Source organism: Coturnix japonica, chromosome 1 (assembly GCF_054131305.1).
Source record: "Coturnix japonica strain WE chromosome 1, WE-NBRP24, whole genome shotgun sequence".
NCBI lineage: Eukaryota > Metazoa > Chordata > Aves > Galliformes > Phasianidae > Coturnix > Coturnix japonica.
The window spans coordinates 95,982,223-95,998,961 of NC_140663.1; the positions used below are offsets into that span (position 1 = coordinate 95,982,223).

Consider the following 16,739-nt stretch of genomic DNA (forward strand, 5'->3'; position numbering starts at 1 on the left):
GATGAAAGCTCTGCTTGCAAGAGGGATTCAGGTGGGTATTTCCAAGGATTCATTCCAATGGATCCAGAATATCTGGGAAGCTTCCTGCCAAGGACAGCGACCTCAGAGCAGTTATGACAAAGTAACTGTAAAAAGTTGTTTTCAAATGAAGAGAACAGGTAAATGCCTCCCCTAATAGTTCTAGGGTGCATCAATAAATTACTACTGTACATGTAGTCACATCACAAATTATCATAGAATCACAGAATGGCCTGGGCTGAGAAGGATCCCCTGCTGTGTGCAGGGTCACCAACCACCAGACCAGGCTGCCCAGAGCCACATCCAGCCTGGCCTTGAATGCCTGCAGGGATGGGGCATCCACAGCCTCCTTGGGCAGCCTGTTCCAGTGCGTCACCACCCTCTGTGTGAAAAACTTATTTATTTCAGCCTACAAGAATGAAACAGGTTCCCTAGATCACTGCTGGATTTAGGACCTCAAACACTCACTGACATCCATGTGCAACTCACTGAAAGAAAGCACTGTGAGAGATGGGAGAAGAAGGAGAGGCTTTGTGTCTGCAAAGAGCACTTACAACCAGGAGGAGCTATCAGGAGCTGGCCTAGCAAAGTATATGAGAGATCATTTTTATGATTCTATAACTGATTTCAGTGAGTGCTACCGATTTTTTTTTTTTCTTGAAAACATACTACAAAGTTGATGCTTGGGAAAAACTACTGGACAACTTCAATCACTGCAGCAAAACCACCACTCATACCATACTGAATTACATTATTTCTGTTTTCTATATCATAGTTCTCAGCTACAAGTTGAACAAAACACTTCAGCTGAACTTGATCAATGTCTCTTCAACCACACTAACACATAAAGAAAATTATGACTGCTTCATAGTAATGGAAAAATATTTAGCAAAGCACTTTGTTATTCTACAGTGACTCAAACAAGCAGGGAGACTAAAGCCAGGGACAGAGAATCGCAAATCTAGAGAGGAACAAGCAGGTGTTTTTAATGGACAGTCAATGACCACAGTATTCCCCACTAGCTGCACTGACAGGTTTGGCATGGTAGGAAGAACCCAGTTGATAATATGTCAGACATTTGTCTCTGCCACTAAGCCCTTGTGACAAGAGGATTAGGGTGTGAATAAGACCAAAAAAACTAGCAATGGAAAATATCAAGTGTGGGTGCAAATTCGGATGGCAAACACAAGCGATCTGTTAGAACTGTTGGGCAGCCCTATCAACACAGTGCCAACATGTGGCACCTGCAAAAAATATTTCAGATTAAAACTTGATATAAACTATATGCTATGAGCAATCACCTGTTATTAAGATTGAGGTCGCTTGCGAGCATTATCTAGTCTGCTCAAGCAGAAGGCAATTATACATTTGTAGGAGCAATTTGGCACATGGAGTATGCTAAAAACTACAATACCAAACCAGCTGCCTTGCCTTTCTTCACTGCAGAACTGAAAATGATGACTGCTCTGGGGTGTGAATGAAGATACCACTGCTGGTTGTGAGTGCCCACAGGCGGGTACGGCTCACCTCTCTTTCAAACACCCAGCTGATCCTCATGTGAGATTTTCAGGGCAGTTGGGATTTGTGCTGCACAGCTACTGACATGGATGCACACCTCCTCAGTAGTAAAGAATCCCTATCAAGCAGGCAGAAATCTAACATGTAAAACTTCAAGTTAGACATAAAACTTCTCCTTAAATAATTGTTAAGCAGTCAAGTCATTTAAAAATGAGTTTAAAAATCAGCTCTGTAGAAATGGTTGTAAAGACTGATCAAAACAACACCCAGCATTTTAGTACACATTTATTACTTATATTACCTGTGAAATACGTTAATATCACAACATTCAAAATACAAGTTCCTAATAAAATAATCAACTTAAACAGGATTTATTCCGTTCTTTGCAGAGACAAGTGCTGCTAAAGTTGCATAGAAATGTAAACAGGTATCAAAAACCTAAGGCTGAAACAGGCATCTGCTTAGGAAGTGACAACTTCAGCTTCTGTCAGAAGAATCTAACACACAGTAACAACCCTCTTTGCAAACCAAACAGTGGAAAGAGGCAAAAAGTGCTTGTGGAGCTTCATCTTGGCCCCCATTTGATGTCTTTCACACCATGAAATTGTCTTTTCAAAGCATGGCTGTCTGCCCACTCAGCATTTAGAAATGAATCGTCGTCGTCCTCTTCAAGTTTCTATGAACAGAACCAATAGGTTAAGGCAGCGGTAATAACTGTAACCTGAGCTTAGTCTCTGTGCTACCACAGCTCACAGACAGTGAAAAGACACCGTTACCTTAAGTTCTTCCTGCTTTTTGTGGTAATACAGCATCATCTGTTTTTGTTCTTCATGGCTAATCAGAGGCTCACGCCCAGGAGCTCCTTGTCCTTTCTGAAAGGGAAAGCAGACATCTTTTTTCAGATGGTATTTATGATACAAAATAGAACAGCAGAAGCTGCTAAGCAAAGATAGTAAAATCTTTCTTCAGACACTAAGATTTCTCAAACTTAACAAGATTTTCAGGATGGGAAAACAAATGAATACAGGATTACTGAGTCTGCTTTACTTAAACGTCTGCTCTGAAAGACATTAGAAATCTTTCAGCTTTAAGGCCATTCCCAGTGTCTCAGAACAGGCCGATACATCCTTAGCTCCTCTGCTAACACAGACACAAGATGGCCTACGACTTGGTAAAGGAAAACAGCTACAAAACACAACAAATAAAAATTATTTGTTACTACAAATAAAAGAAGAAAATTTCCAGTCAATTACCTTCATGGAAGAAGTGATGCACACAGCAGAAAATAGCTGATGACAGCTATTGTCAACAATAGCAAACAGAACAGTTTAAATAGAGATGGCAAATCCCCTATGGAATAAAAATGGTCTGGCTTGCTTTAAATTAGCTCTGCAACTCAAGAATGCAGGCATCCACTGCGAGATAAGAAAAGCACCATACTGCTTCACAGAGAAGCTCTTACTGCCTTCAAAGTGAAATGCAGCTCAAGAATAACTCTCAGCTGTGGGCAAGTACTGCCCATAGGAAATGTCAGTCATCTGACATTCATAAATGCATCCTTTGAATGGCACACACCAAAAGTGAATGAAAATCCAAATGTTCTTTCCTTGAGTAAGGCTTTCTCACCTGCGATAAGCAGAACTGCACAGTTCTGCACTACTTTGTCCAGAATATTGCGAACAGTCCCATCAATTTGGTACTTAATTCCGATAATGTGAGAACATGACTGTGGGGTCAGATGGCAGCACACACTTAATGACAGCCTTCTGCTAAAACATCAGACCTATAAACTGAGGGGAAGTGGGAAAACTTTGCCTCATTTTTACTCACTATTCCAGAAGACAGCTCAGACCTATGTTCACAAGCTACATGTGTCTCACCACATCTGCCCGCTAAGTCTGATCTCCTTTACAAAGTTCAGCTGTGAGCTTTAAGAGGCGCAGCTGGGCAGTGCAGGTGCAGCAGCTGGTCCTTCCTTCTAGCAGTCAGTGAATTCTCACCAATGACTCTGGGAGAGTCTACATTTGGGCTCAAATACACAACCTGTGTCCTCTAAGTAAGCAAGTTCACATTGCAACTGAGGCAGCTTGAGGACCCACCATCAAGAAGCTCAAGATACCACATTCAGGAAGGAACTGAGTTGCAGATATTTTCTCTCAATTAACAGACTTAAAAGTTGATGAGGGTATTCTGTCTAGTGATTTGCACTGAGATGGAACTGGGTTTTTGTGTGTGTTTTTAAGCTTTTCAGGTTGTGTTTAAACAAGTTGTAAGTACCTCTTTGGTGCACTTTAATAGGGTGCTCTGGAGCAAGTAATAGAAACTGCAGTATTTAACTGATAGGTGAAGAAATTACTAAAAAAATAATTGGGACATAATAAACTAGAAGCTTTAAAAAATAGTTGTCATTTTAAGATATTTAAGCTGGACTTAATTCTAAACCATTTCATACACCTAGTAACAGTTCTCTACCATAGAGAATGGGACTGCCAAGAAGGGAGCAAGAAATCTACTAGCAATACTCACTTTCTGTATCTTGACAATGATGGTTGTTTTCTCATTTCTTCCCACATAGTCAGAAAGCAACTTTGTTTCTTTCAACTCTTTTCCTGCCCACCATAACTGTGCTTCAGATTCTTCTATGACTTCAAGCCCAGCCTGTGGCAAATAAACAAGGCGAGGGCTGTGCATGAGAGAACTTATGGGGTGGCAACATTCCCTTCTTTTTCAATTATTATTATTGTTTTTCCCTAAAACCAGATTCATTTCCCTGGAAAATAAACCTGGAATTAACAGGAAGACCAGCATGATCCACCTGATTTTATACTTCATCTCTCTTTTCATATTAAAGGTTCATATTCCATTCAGTTTTGATTTAACAGAAACACTTTGGGAATCAAAATGTTAGTACTGACCTTAAAAAGAAGCTGCAAGCTGTTTAAATTGGGTCCCAGGCTTACCTGAAGTCAGCTTTTACGTAACATTCAAAATATACTTATCTTATTTCTGTAGTTAAGCTGCTGTTGTGCTTTCACGTAACGTATCAGACAGTAATACCTAAGAAAATTTCTCATGCACATGGAAACAAAGTCACTTTAACTGATAAAGTGGAGAACAGCACAGCACAGACGGAAGCCAGACACTACATACAACACAAAGACATGACTGCATACGTGAGTCCCCGACAAGTCTTCTTTATCTTCCAGCTCCATCCTGACTGGATCATGTGGAGGCAATCCCATTGGATACACGATCATCACAGCCCCTCGGAGCTGGTCCAATGCATCTTTCACCATGTCCAGATTAAGACACACATTGGCCTGAACTTGTTTCTGAAATACAGGCAGGGGTCGTTGATAATTTTTTTATATACACGCACATGTAGACACACACAGAGCTATACGAAGAAAGGCTTTGTTACACAGTGATTTTAAAGGTTTATCACTGAGATATTTGAACTCAGCTGTCTACACAAAGATACTAGGAATGCAAAAATATATGTATGTATATGTATCTATATATTTGTATATTTAATTAATTTGTATATATAAGACATTCCCTAAATTGCATAGGGTGCACATAGTAACAAATGTCTGTGGAATGAAGGCACTCATATATACACATATGACTGCAGAAACTGGATGGGAAGCCTTTTGTTCCAAGAACTTGCAATTCACCAACTCGAGTCAAATTAAAGTGCAGATTAGAGGAAGGATCTAAAACTTGAGTCTTCAGTAAGATGTGGGGTGAATGTAAGTAAAAGAGTGAAGTTCGGCATATTCATACAAACACCTGAAAGACCCTGAGATTATTCCAAATCAGACTGCAACAGACATAGGGGGAAACCACCCAACCAACCACACAAGGTGCATCTAGAAAATAACTGAGGGTTTTTTTTTTTTCCTTGGTGACAGAATGGTTGCAATTAGTGTAGGAGATAACAAAAGAGTGAGAGAATGCTGCCTCCTGGTGGTCAGTATTAAGCTCATTAACTGTTGAGTCAAATTGGTATCTCAACCTCACAAGATTAACACGCTTATCAGCAATGGAACTGTCAAGAAGGTCGATTTAAGTTCACAGACGACACTAAAATCTGATTAACAATCTGTATATGGCTCAAAGCTGTTTTAAGACTTTCACACCTACTAATTCCCAGAAGCAGAAGACTGAGGAAAAGAACTTGCAGCTGCTTACCAAAACATTAATGTGATAACAAATGTTCTTGAGTTAGTGTTTCCAAGTTGTGTGAAAGCCCAGACACCATGGAGAACACACACACACGTTTGGTAAACTGAGACTGCAGTCCCATCAAGACTCAGAATCACAGAATTATCATGGTTAGAAAAGACCTAGAAGATCATCTAGTCCAACCATTACCAATACTTCCCAGCTAAATCATATTCCTCAACACAACATCCAAACGTTTCTTGAACACCTCCATGGTCGGTGACTCCACCACCTCCCTGGGCAGTGCATTCCAATGCCTGACTACCCTTTCCGAGAAGTAATACTTCCTAATGTCCAGCCTGAATCTCCCCTGCCACAGCTTGGAACCATTCCCTCTAGTTCTATCACTGTCTATATGAGAGAAAAGGCTGACCCCCAGCTCACTACCACCTCCCTTCAGGAAGTTATAGAGAGCAATAAGGTCTCCGCTGAGCCTCCTCTTCTCCAGGCTGACTCTTATGCTTATCTTCAAGCACACAAACCCACTGAGACCAAGTGCACATCTGAGTGCTTGTAAAACCGAGGCTTAATCTAAGAAATGAGAGTTTTTCAATTAGTCATAGGTAACAGTCAAAAAACCGTGTTAATGAGCGAGAGGTATTTTATTCCAGGAACATCACAGTGCACAGTTAATTTTTCACCAGAAAACATGACAAGCATTCACCTAAAGAATGCATCAGTAGCAAATTAGGGAGTGTGGGGATGAAATTAAACGCAATTTAATCATTCAGTGAGGTCTTGGCTGCCAGCATTCACTTGGTGTTTAATACCTGATTCCTTAACTCGTTGAACCAGCTTGCCAGAAGCCATTAAGAAAATCATTAACAGAAGCGTCAGTTTCTGTTAGATTATTCCCAACGCTGCAGGATATTAATCAAAAACTGTTCGCCTTTGCACTGAAAAAAGTCCACTTTAATTAAGCTGCGCAGCTACACAGCCCCTATTAGGAAAGTCCCATGTATCACAAGCTGCTTTGGAAAACTTACCTTGGAGATTAATGCCTTGGCTTCCTCTATGGTCTTTCTTATAACTTGTTGCATTTTTTCGTTGGGAGCTAGAAAGTAAGAGACCTGTACTCAATAAGTCTATATTTGCTATAAAAACAAACTAAACAAAGCAAAACAAAAAGAGGGAACACAAACCAGAACACACATAGAAAACCCAATGAACCAAGCAAACTGCCTCCCCAGGTTATTCCCTACTATAAGCAAATGAAACATTGTTTAGTCACAAGGCAAGAAATACCTTCACTGCTACATTGTAGTCCGCCCACAAAATAGATGCTTTAGTATCAGATTTCTTACTAACTTAAGAAACAAAATAGCATTTCTCATGGGCGTAGTAAAGCTCAGTTTTCCCTAGAGACACCTGACTGATAATGGGAACTTCACTGAAGACAAAAATACCGAGTAAAAAGCAACAGCCATAACCTCACACTCACTGCAACCCAAAGCGAGACTCTTCCTCATATGACTATCATGGACTGTATTGGTAGATGTGCTTTAATCAGAAACAACAGCTTGGAGTTTGCTGGCTTTTTTATCCTAACTAAAAGCTCAATCTAATTTGCAAATACAACACGTTTCATATCATAGCTATCTATTTGACTGCTATAAAAATAATCCCCTCGCAAACAAAAATGAAATCAAATCATACTCATTTGCAGCTGTGCATTCAAATGCATCATTTAATTTGGCCTGCATTTGCATACTGTCCAGGATTATAACTGTTAATCCAGTTCCAACCCCCTGCTATGTGCAGGGTCGCCAACCACCAGCCCAGGCTGCCCAGAGCCACATCCAGCCTGGCCTTGAATGCCTGCAGGGATGGGGCATCCACAGCCTCCTTGGGCAACCTGTCCCAGTGCATCACCACCCTATGAGTGAAAAACTTCCTCCTAATATCAAACCTAAACCTCCCCTGTCTCAGTTTAAAACCATTCCTCCTTGTCCTATGGCTGTCCACCCCTATCATAAACAGCCCTTCCCCTTCCTACTTGGTCCCTTCAAGTACTGGAAGGCCACAATGAAGTCACCCTAGAGCCTTCTCTTCTCTAAGCTAAACAAGCTCATGTAAATTATAGCTTTGCAGATTCATTGTGAAAACAGGCAATTAAATAGATACTACTTAACAAATCTATGCCTTCAGCATCATTTGTTCACAGGATGATTGCTGTAATTAGTAAACAAGCATTAGCTGGCTAACCTGCTGTCCTGATAGATATTCAGCATGCAGTCGCTGGTTGGTTTTATATTCTTTTCATGACAGCAAAGCAAGAAAGAGAGGTTCAGAGTCACAGTTTCCACATTTGTGACGACATCACAGATCAGGTTAGAGACAACCACCTGTACCCTATTTACCATGGCCGTTCCTTCGTCCAATCTCATCCTTCTTGAAGACACTCCCACCACTGGGAACGCATTTTTCTGCCCACTCGTCCTTTAACTTCAGCTCTTCGATCTGCTCGTCCGTCAGCCCTTGCATGTTGAGTGGCAGGTACACACCGTGCTCCGCCAGCTCCTGCATCTCTTCGTCAAGCGTTTAGAGCACAAGGTTAGAAATCTGCCTTACTGAGAACACACCACTTATAAAACCCCCTCAGAAAAAAGCTTTTGGGATGGGGATCCCCACACCCTGCGCTGTGGGGAAGCGAGGCCCTTCCTGACACCCTTAGGCCCGGAACCCTGAGGCAGCAGCGGGGCGGTACCTGAGCACAACCGCTGCACCTTCAGCCTGCCGTTGTAAATACGGGCGACCAGAGGCGCCAGCTCGGCGATGCGGGCGCTGCAGGCCGCCTCCAGCAGGAACTGGCTCTCATCGCCGCGCTTCACGTGCAGCCGCACCATGACGGGGCCGCAACGAGCGGGGAGACGACAGCGGGACCCTGTGGTGACTACCGCCCTGCAGTCGCGCATGCGCAGGAGGCGGTTAGAGCCGCTGCCCGCCTCCGCGCGTCCCTGGATACGGGAGGAGGGGGGGGATGGCGCTTCCGCCCTAGGCGGGAAACGGGGAGATGAAGGGGGTCTGTCATGGCGGCGGACTGGTCACTTTGAACCAACAAGGAGCAAATAAATCTGTGTCTGAAGGGGATGTCTGCTCACACAGACCTCGCTTCCCCTTCCCTGTGTGGTCCTCAAATTGCTCCCTTATGGCCTCCTTGATGTCCCTCTGGTTCTCCAGACTGGGGTGGACATCAGTTTCCCAAGCAGAGCTAAGAGTTTGTCACCATTTCTTTCACATGCTCCATGACTATCGTCCTTGGAGGTGTTCAAGACCAGGTTGGACGGGGCCCTGGGCAACCTGATCTAGTAAATGTGTATGTTTGGTGGCCCTGCCAGGCAGGGGGGTTGGAACTACATGATCCTTGAGGTCCCTTCCAACCCAGGTCATTCTGTGATTCTGTGACTTTAATAGCACAGCTTCTACAAGAGAGTAGCTGTGTGTGCAGGCAGTGTCCACCATGTCAGCAGTCTCCTACAGGCTGCTCTGCAGCTCCTCCAAAGGAGGGCTGGAGTGATCTCTAACCCAGAGAGACAACTGCAGGCCGCTCTGGTAAACAGGGCCCCAGGAAAGCATCCAGCATAAGAAAAGAAAAAGGTAACTCATTAAGGGCAGGTATGTTTTATTTTGTTAATACAACACCGCCTTCCACAGGATATATACGGAATGTTGTACGCCACTGAGTTTCAATACTGCGGTTCTGTAAAGTATACAGCCATAGATATTGTGTGCCACAAGCAATAAAACTGTTACATTTAACAGAGCAGATTACCACAGGGAACATGGAATTCGTGTAAATGTGTCGAGCGTTTCTATTTTTAATTCTTATATGTTCAGAACTTCTGCTAGTAATTCTTTTTGTTAATACACGTTACAGTGGTTAGCAATATATATATATATACACACACACTACAATTTTGGAGCAGTTCTCGTGATCTTTGTGGTACTTTGCTGTCCATCTCCGTAATCCTGTATAGTGCAGAGGTGCTGTATACCAGGTGCATTTTAGACAGTAGTTTTCAATCACTGTAATTAAATATTCAACAAAGAACATATTTATCACGTAACTCCCACTAGGAAAAAGTTTCCCCCCCTCAAAAAAAAATGTTTTGCTAATGTAAGAATATACCAAAACACTGATCACACAGATGTTTATAGCAACAGTGTAAAACAAGGTAATCCACATACCGAAGCACAAAGGTACCACTGCTGTTTAAAATGTACAAGTACTGTTTAATGAGTTGAACAGAAAAAAAAGCACAATATAAGATTTACTATAGTCACTCCTCTATCCAACTGCAGCTCATGGCTAACCAGACAGTGTTAAAGGAAAAAATGGGTTGTTGTATAAATAACCTTTCAGTTGCGTTTGAGAATTTCTAAAAAGCACTGTCATCGTGTATTTTGCTGCTATAAATATAATGCTGATATGTTGAGTTTCAGTCGCTGGCTTTGCAGAACCACTATGGCTTGTTTGAAAGTGAAGCCAATGAGTGTAGTAGGCGGGTGTTTGCAGTCCCCCGAGAGATGACAACATTGTGCCACATTCAGCTTTTGATAGAAGTACACAACTGCGTATAAAAGTTATGTGCCAAGATAGCATGAATTGTAAGGAGAATGGCCAGGAGGGGGATTTAGCATGTGTTAGTAGAGCTAAGTAGATCAGTTGTTTTAAATTGCCTCAAGATAACAAAATACCACATTTTATGTAAGGTCGTGTGAGCTTTAGAAAACATAAGAGCACAGAGTTGCCTTTTTATAACATAATATGCAGAACTGTGACTTAGGCTTTGCTGGCCTCAAAGCAGCACCAAACATGGGACGGTCGCCATCTTGGGGATGAAGGGTCACTTGTTTAGTTTAACTGCACAAGTAACAGAATGATATCTTGCAGCTCAGAGAAACGTTCTCTTCTTTGAAGGCAAGGCTTTGAAAATACAGCGGTAAGTATAGCAGTAGACAGTAAGAATGCTGGCAGGACAGCCCAAACGTGTAAGATGACTTCTTTCCTCTGCTGCTGCACCATGACTGCCAGTTACTTCACCCGGGTCCTTCTGTAGGATAAGAAAGCCCTTCCAAAAACATGAAAGGTGATTGGGACAAGCTAATGGCAGTATGTTGTCTGCAACTAGTAAAAGACTGCTTGCTTTATCAAAATTCAATGGGATTTTTTCCAGAGGCTGAAGGAAAACTTCTATCAGTTGTTTCCAATTTGTGGGAAAAAAAAGAAAAATATTTTAAAATAGCAGTGAATAAATGGATGATATGAAACAGTAATTCTGACCTAATGATGGTGAATATGTCACAATAATATTTAACAGCTGAAATGTACCGACGCAGAAAATTAAAGTCAAATACTGAATATATTAATATACAAAGTATTGTTTGTATTTTGAAATTAAACTATTCTTGTTGTGCCTCAAATTCAAATATAAGCCTTACAAATCTCCATAGCTTCTGTTATAAATTAACTTCTAAACAATACTTGTCAACATTCAAATCTCAATAAACTTTGGCAGCTCTTTGGTAAATACTTATAAATAGCAATTAACAAAACAGTAAAAAGGGAGCAGGAAGGATACCAGCAGGGAGCCCCCTTCATTGAAATCCCACAACGGGGAACAGAACAGAGAGAGCTCCCTCGGCAAAAAACTATTTCCAAGATTGGTATATTTTACTGAGATTAGTAGCTCATCCTTCTTTCTTTTCCATCTATTCATATACTACCACGTTGGGATTTTAATAAACTTTCACACCATTTTTTGTGCTCTACCATATATACATATTCAAAATTTATACACAAATAATAGTGGCTGTTTACGAGTAAAGTTTCAGTGCATTTGCCAAGTAATTATTGCACACAGAATAATCTCAAATGCCCAATTATTCTACTGGATAAACATAGCAACAAATATAACCTCTTATATTTTTTGAAGATCTATCTTTCTGTAAAATCTTGCATTGGTGACACCTTAGGTGCCAAAGAAGTGAAAGGATCTGCAGGGGCTCTGTTGCTGGTTAGTCTCGATGGGACAGGAGGTGCAGGCGGTCTTCTTGCTGGCATCGTATAGAAACAATCAGTAGAACTTTTATTCCAGTCATTACCGAAGGTAAAGTCTGAACCAAGAAAAGTATTTTGTTCAGTGCCCAGCAAATCTGGAGATCCAGCTGACTTGCTGGAACCGATTTGCTTAAAATCTGGAACACTTTTAGATGGCTTTAGCTTTCCGTGGAAATTCTCATCCTCCTCGTCAAACGTTACCCATCCTTTTGGCTGTACGTTTTTAACCATGAGAGATCTGCTTCGCAAGCAAAAACTGTTTTCAGGTGCATCAACAGAAAATACAGGCTTGCTTGTATTAGAACCAGAGGGATTTAGAGAAGGGAAAGGATTGAAAGCGGCGTGTCCTTCCTGTAAATGTGAAGTTATTTCAGATTCTTGAGTTTCTGTTCTAAATGGGTTTCCAGCATTAAGTGTTCTTTCAGTGAATGGATTTGTGCGGTTCAGTCCAGTAACAAATGGATTTGGAGAGCTGCGCGTGTGTTCCTGGGATATGTTAAGGGTTGGAGCAGGAGGCATTGCTGGCATGCAACTTACAGTATTCAAAATATCATTTCTTTGTGTTGCGGAAGGCAACTGCATTGATTCCTTTTGGTTTAAGGTTGGAACAGCTGACGTTCGAGCAGGTGTCTGCATCTTTGACACAAGCAGCTGAAATGACAAATCTTCAAAAGGGTCGCTATTTAACTGTGTTTCAAGCTTAGTGCCATAGGTTCCATTTGTTTTAATCTGGAAAGAAAACAAAGTGCTTAGTAATCACATTTTGAAGACAACACCAACTCCCCATTTCTCAGTTCTAGGAGAAGAAAAGAAGCTCTTGGGCTTAAACTGAAACTTCAATACAACTTGGCTGCAACTTGTACAAAGCGCTTATTATAGAACGATTGCTTCTTTTCTGGAACAAAACAAAACCCCTTATCTCCTTTTACAAAGAAAAGCTTCCTAGTAGCTAAAGTTAACTCCCCATCCCACAGCTTTACGCAGCTCAGAACCCTGGCCAGAAGCTCTGTTGGATGTGGTATTGGAAACTCTTCAAGAAACTTGGGCAATGGCACTATATTCTAAACAAGTGATAACCCAGCATAGATGTGAAAGGAAAAGCTCTGGTTTTCACTGTTGGAGAGTTTCTAACACTGATGTTAAAAGCAATACTTAAGCATCACAATGGAAGAGAAAATTAGTGTTATTAGTGTGTGCATTTTAGGCATCTCTATGAAGATCTCTATTTTGTAGGCATCTCTAGTGCTTCTTGACGTGTGAAGCTACAATCATTATCCTTGTCAGGATGGGGAAGGACTTTCTTTTAAAATGCATTATGATTTTAAAATGGCAAGTTATCACTGTTCAGAATAAGACCAAATGGAGAAGACAAGTTTTCTCCATGAACCTTCCTTATCTTTTAAAACCAAACTTTTAAACAATAATGTAATCATTATACCTTGTTCCAACTGTCCAAAAAAGGCAGAATATTTATTACCTACAGATTGTTTGAGTCATGACACCAACAGAACAAAGTTTGGAGTTCCACCTTATTAAGCTAAGTGAAGCAATTAAGGTTGTTAAAATCACTTCTGAGAGTTCCAATATCACAAACAGCTCTGTCATTTTAACACATTGCTTTAATATACCAAAACAGTTCAGATCTTCTGCACGAAAATTGTTAACTATTTCATTGAACTAGGATGCTAGCTAAAACTATCAACTGAAATACAGTATTACTAAGTAGCCTAAGCTCAGTCTTTACAAAAATGTTTTTATTGCATTTTTTTTTTTGGCAGTAGTTTGAAGCACGTCTCCATGCAACCACTTACTAATATAAAAAATGGGATGATTCAGTTTAGAGACTCTCAGCACTGACAAAAATACTAAAGTTTTGTGCTTTTACCAGAACAACATTAGTTACATGCATCTCTGGTATTACTAAGCCAGAGAGTTTCTAAAACAGGTGAAGCCTAAGATTACCAAACCAAGAACAGAACTGTTCACCTGACACAGTGCTTCAGAAAACAGTACAAAGACATCAAGTAACAGAGGGGAAATATGTAAAACACTGAACTGTAGAATGAATCCAAATTGAATGCAGCTTGGCACAAGTTGGTTAAATCCTATGTTCATTCAGCAAGTAATCAAAAAGTACATAAATCCTAAAGAAACTATGAATCCCAATTGCTCTTTATAGTAGACAAAATTTGGTCTGAATAATTCTGGAAACATGTACTTCTAAATCGTCCTAAGTATAACAGCATTTTAATTGTAACATTCAGCTCATTTTACTATGGGTAATAGTAAGATCTCTGTTTTTTGAGAAATGTGAATCATAGAATCGGCATTGCTCAGGTTGGAAAAGACCTTAAAGATCATCAGCCACAACCTAACCATACTACCCTAACTAACAACCCTTTGCTAAATCATGGCCCTGAGCATCACATCCAAATGGTTTTTAAACATATCCAGGCATGGTGACTCAACCATCTCCCTGGGGAGCCTATTCCAGTGCTTAACTACCCTTGCTGTAAAGAAGTTTTTCCTGATATCCATCCGAAACCTCCCCTGTTGCAACTTGAGGCCATTTCCCCTGTCACCAGTGAGAAGAGACCAACCCCACTCTCTCTGCAATCACCTTTCAAAACACCTACTTGTTTCTTTGTTTTTCCAAATAAACTATGAGCAGGAGATTCAGACTAAACAGCATATATAAGATCTAATTGTTTCATTAAAGGTAATGAAGCAAAAATTTTTGCTACGCCACTAGTAAATACAGTTAACAATATCATTTTTACTGCATTATGAAAAGAAAAAGCAAACTATGGTATGAGAGTCAATCCATTAATGTGGACAGGTGATTTTAATGTGGATGAGACTGCAGATGTATGAAAAGCAGATTCATACATCTTTTCTGCTTGAACAGATGGAGACCACATACAATATTGGTAAATAGGCAGATACCTGTTACCCTGACGGTTGCTCCTGCTTGTGAAAGAGAAACAGACATCAAAGGAAAGAACATTAGGGAGAAAATCCAAGTAACAAAGCAATCTCGTGACAAAAATACTTTAACATTTTTTTTGGTGATATGAAAATGAAATAAAAATATTTGTTATAAAACACTTCAATGATTTAAAATTCCTGTTATATTTTACTGTAATATCTGTAAGCTTAATATTAAGAGTCCAAAAAAACAGCTCAAGCCAATTCTAAGTTTATTTCCATATGAACATTCATTGTGCAGCTGACTTGTGCTTGTTTGTGGAAAATAGTCTATATAGAAATTTGCATATGGGTGGTCTAATTCTAATCACCCATTAATATAAAAAGCACCACAGCCTCCTTCTGGGAACTGCGCTGATAAAACATTCCAGCTACAGCAATAGCTTTTGAATCTGAAAAACTATACAGACTTCTCATGCTATCAAATCTTCTTAATTTGAAATAAATAAATCCTCTCTATTTACAATAACTACTTTGATCTTTTAATGTATTTCTTCATGATCTATGAAGTCCCAAATACGCACTCTGTATAGAAGTGATTATTTTTATAAAGGAAAAATTTAGTTTTTTGAATATCACAGTCAAGCTCTGAATCAAAGGATAGGCTTGGAATCCATTGCCCCTGAACAGACACTACGTTTATTTAAACGCCTCTCCTCAGAAAATTTCATATTTGTAAATGGCAATAAAAAAAGAAAAGAAAAAAACATCATTTAACTGAACTCTTAAAAAAAGAAAATGAGAAACAGGAAAAAAGAGATTAAAAACTCTAAGCTGGAGACAATCAACGAAGCTCAAAGTGGGCTTCCCTTGCGATTGAACAGCCTTGCAAGACAATACAAAAGCCATTAAGTACTATTCAACCAGACACTGATTTACGGATGCAATCTTTTGACCTTTTTACTTGTTTGGGTTTCTCATAAATGTACAGCATGCAGTACAGACTTTTAATTTGCTTAGTGGAAAAAACAAATAGACTTTTTTTTAAACTTACTTGCTGCTGTGAAGGAGCAGATTCAGAAGGCAAAGTGTGGGATGATCGGCTACGAGGAGGTGGTTGTGGGGGTGGTTCCAGACTCGGTGGGGCACTTGTCTGAGGTGGATGTGATGCCACAGGTATCAAAGGCTCTTGCATCTTTAGTGCAGGTGGTGGCTGAGTCACGGGCTGGGCAGGAGCAGCCTGAGGCTTTAATGGTTCAGGAAGCAATGGGGAGCCTGCAAGTATATTTTCAGTATTGTTCAATGAAAAGAATTGTTATAGAAACTTCAAAAATGGCATGAATGAGAATGTGTGGATGTGGAAGCGCCAGACAGGAACTGCAGCAAGAGTGGCTGCAAGAATAAGCAGGTATTCTAGATCAAAAGTCAAAAGCCCAGCATATCTCCTTTAAAAAAATATTACTCCAGATAGAAAGCAGAGCCAGAAGATGTACTATTCTTTACTGTACTTCAGATACATTTAAGCATATTTATGATGTCACTATTATAAAGTGCGTATTTTGACATTAGCGCACACACACACCCCCCAAAAAAAAACGCAAAAAACCATTAAAAAAGCCTTTATCTTTCAGTTTAGGGAGTGGAATGTAATTCCTATGCCAAATAATATGATTATGGAGCAACTGCTGCAGAAAATAATCCATGATAAACACCTCTGATCAGAGAGGCTGGTAAGCCTAGACCAGAATGTAGCAATCCGATATAAGAGTTTCTCTTGCTGGAATCAAACTTGCAAGCCCAGACTTCCTCCAATGCTGCCTGCTATCTGGTAAAGGTTTTCAATACTGGTTGATGATCAGCACTAACACAGACCATTAGATATTATTGCATTTGAAAACTTTCATTTGTACTAAAAAATGAAGACATCTGTGAAAAATGAAGACAGCAAAACATTGAAATCAGAGACAGTACCTCTTGATCAAACAGT

At 40.3% G+C, this 16,739-nt stretch overlaps 2 protein-coding genes across 31 annotated transcripts in view; both read right to left on the reverse strand.

Moving 5' to 3' along the window:
* Positions 1 to 1,808: 1,808 nt before the first annotated feature.
* On the reverse strand, positions 1,809 to 8,666 carry CFAP298 (cilia and flagella associated protein 298). 3 transcript variants are annotated; one of them, XM_015881365.3, is made up of 7 exons: positions 8,471 to 8,666; positions 8,124 to 8,291; positions 6,750 to 6,817; positions 4,710 to 4,868; positions 4,063 to 4,194; positions 2,313 to 2,408; positions 1,809 to 2,212 (listed from the first exon to the last, which is right to left on the reverse strand). In XM_015881365.3, exons 1-7 carry the CDS (start codon positions 8,607 to 8,609, stop codon positions 2,102 to 2,104), a joined length of 873 nt encoding a protein of 290 aa, XP_015736851.1. In that variant the 5' UTR covers positions 8,610 to 8,666; the 3' UTR covers positions 1,809 to 2,101. The 3 variants fall into 3 exon arrangements, with proteins under 3 accessions (XP_015736851.1, XP_015736859.1, XP_085384552.1); XM_015881373.3 differs by lacking the exon at positions 4,063 to 4,194; XM_085528426.1 differs by lacking the exons at positions 8,124 to 8,291; positions 8,471 to 8,666 and adding an exon at positions 7,969 to 8,073.
* Positions 8,667 to 9,368: 702 nt separating this feature from the next.
* Positions 9,369 to 16,739, reverse strand: part of SYNJ1 (synaptojanin 1) — a 55,752-nt gene continuing 48,381 nt past the window's right edge. For 11 of the 28 annotated variants that reach the window (XR_014939186.1, XR_014939184.1, XM_085528289.1 and 8 more), the window contains 3 exons: positions 15,807 to 16,027; positions 14,771 to 14,794; positions 9,369 to 12,553 (listed from right to left, as the gene is read on the reverse strand). Coding sequence is in view for 24 of the 28 variants with exons in the window: in XM_085528289.1 (XP_085384415.1) it covers positions 14,774 to 14,794; positions 15,807 to 16,027 (242 nt within the window). In the remaining 4 variants the exon portion in view is untranslated. The remainder of the gene's footprint in view (positions 12,554 to 14,770; positions 14,795 to 15,806; positions 16,028 to 16,739) is intronic. The other 17 variants (XM_015881442.3, XM_085528248.1, XM_015881412.3 and 14 more) reach the window with 4 other exon arrangements.

What these genes read in the sequence shown, in the direction of transcription:
- CFAP298 (XM_015881365.3), bottom strand. Translation starts at nt 8,609, where the DNA reads ATGGTGCGGCTGCACGTGAAGCGCGGCGATGAGAGCCAGTTCCTGCTG. An exon ending in GGTGCAGCGGTTGTGCTCAG is followed by an intron (nt 8,292 to 8,470) that starts GTACCGCCCCGC and finishes CGCTTGACGAAG; the next exon opens with AGATGCAGGAGCTGGCGGAG. An exon ending in CCAAGGCATTAATCTCCAAG is followed by an intron (nt 4,869 to 6,749) that starts GTAAGTTTTCCA and finishes CCTGTATTTCAG; the next exon opens with AAACAAGTTCAGGCCAATGT.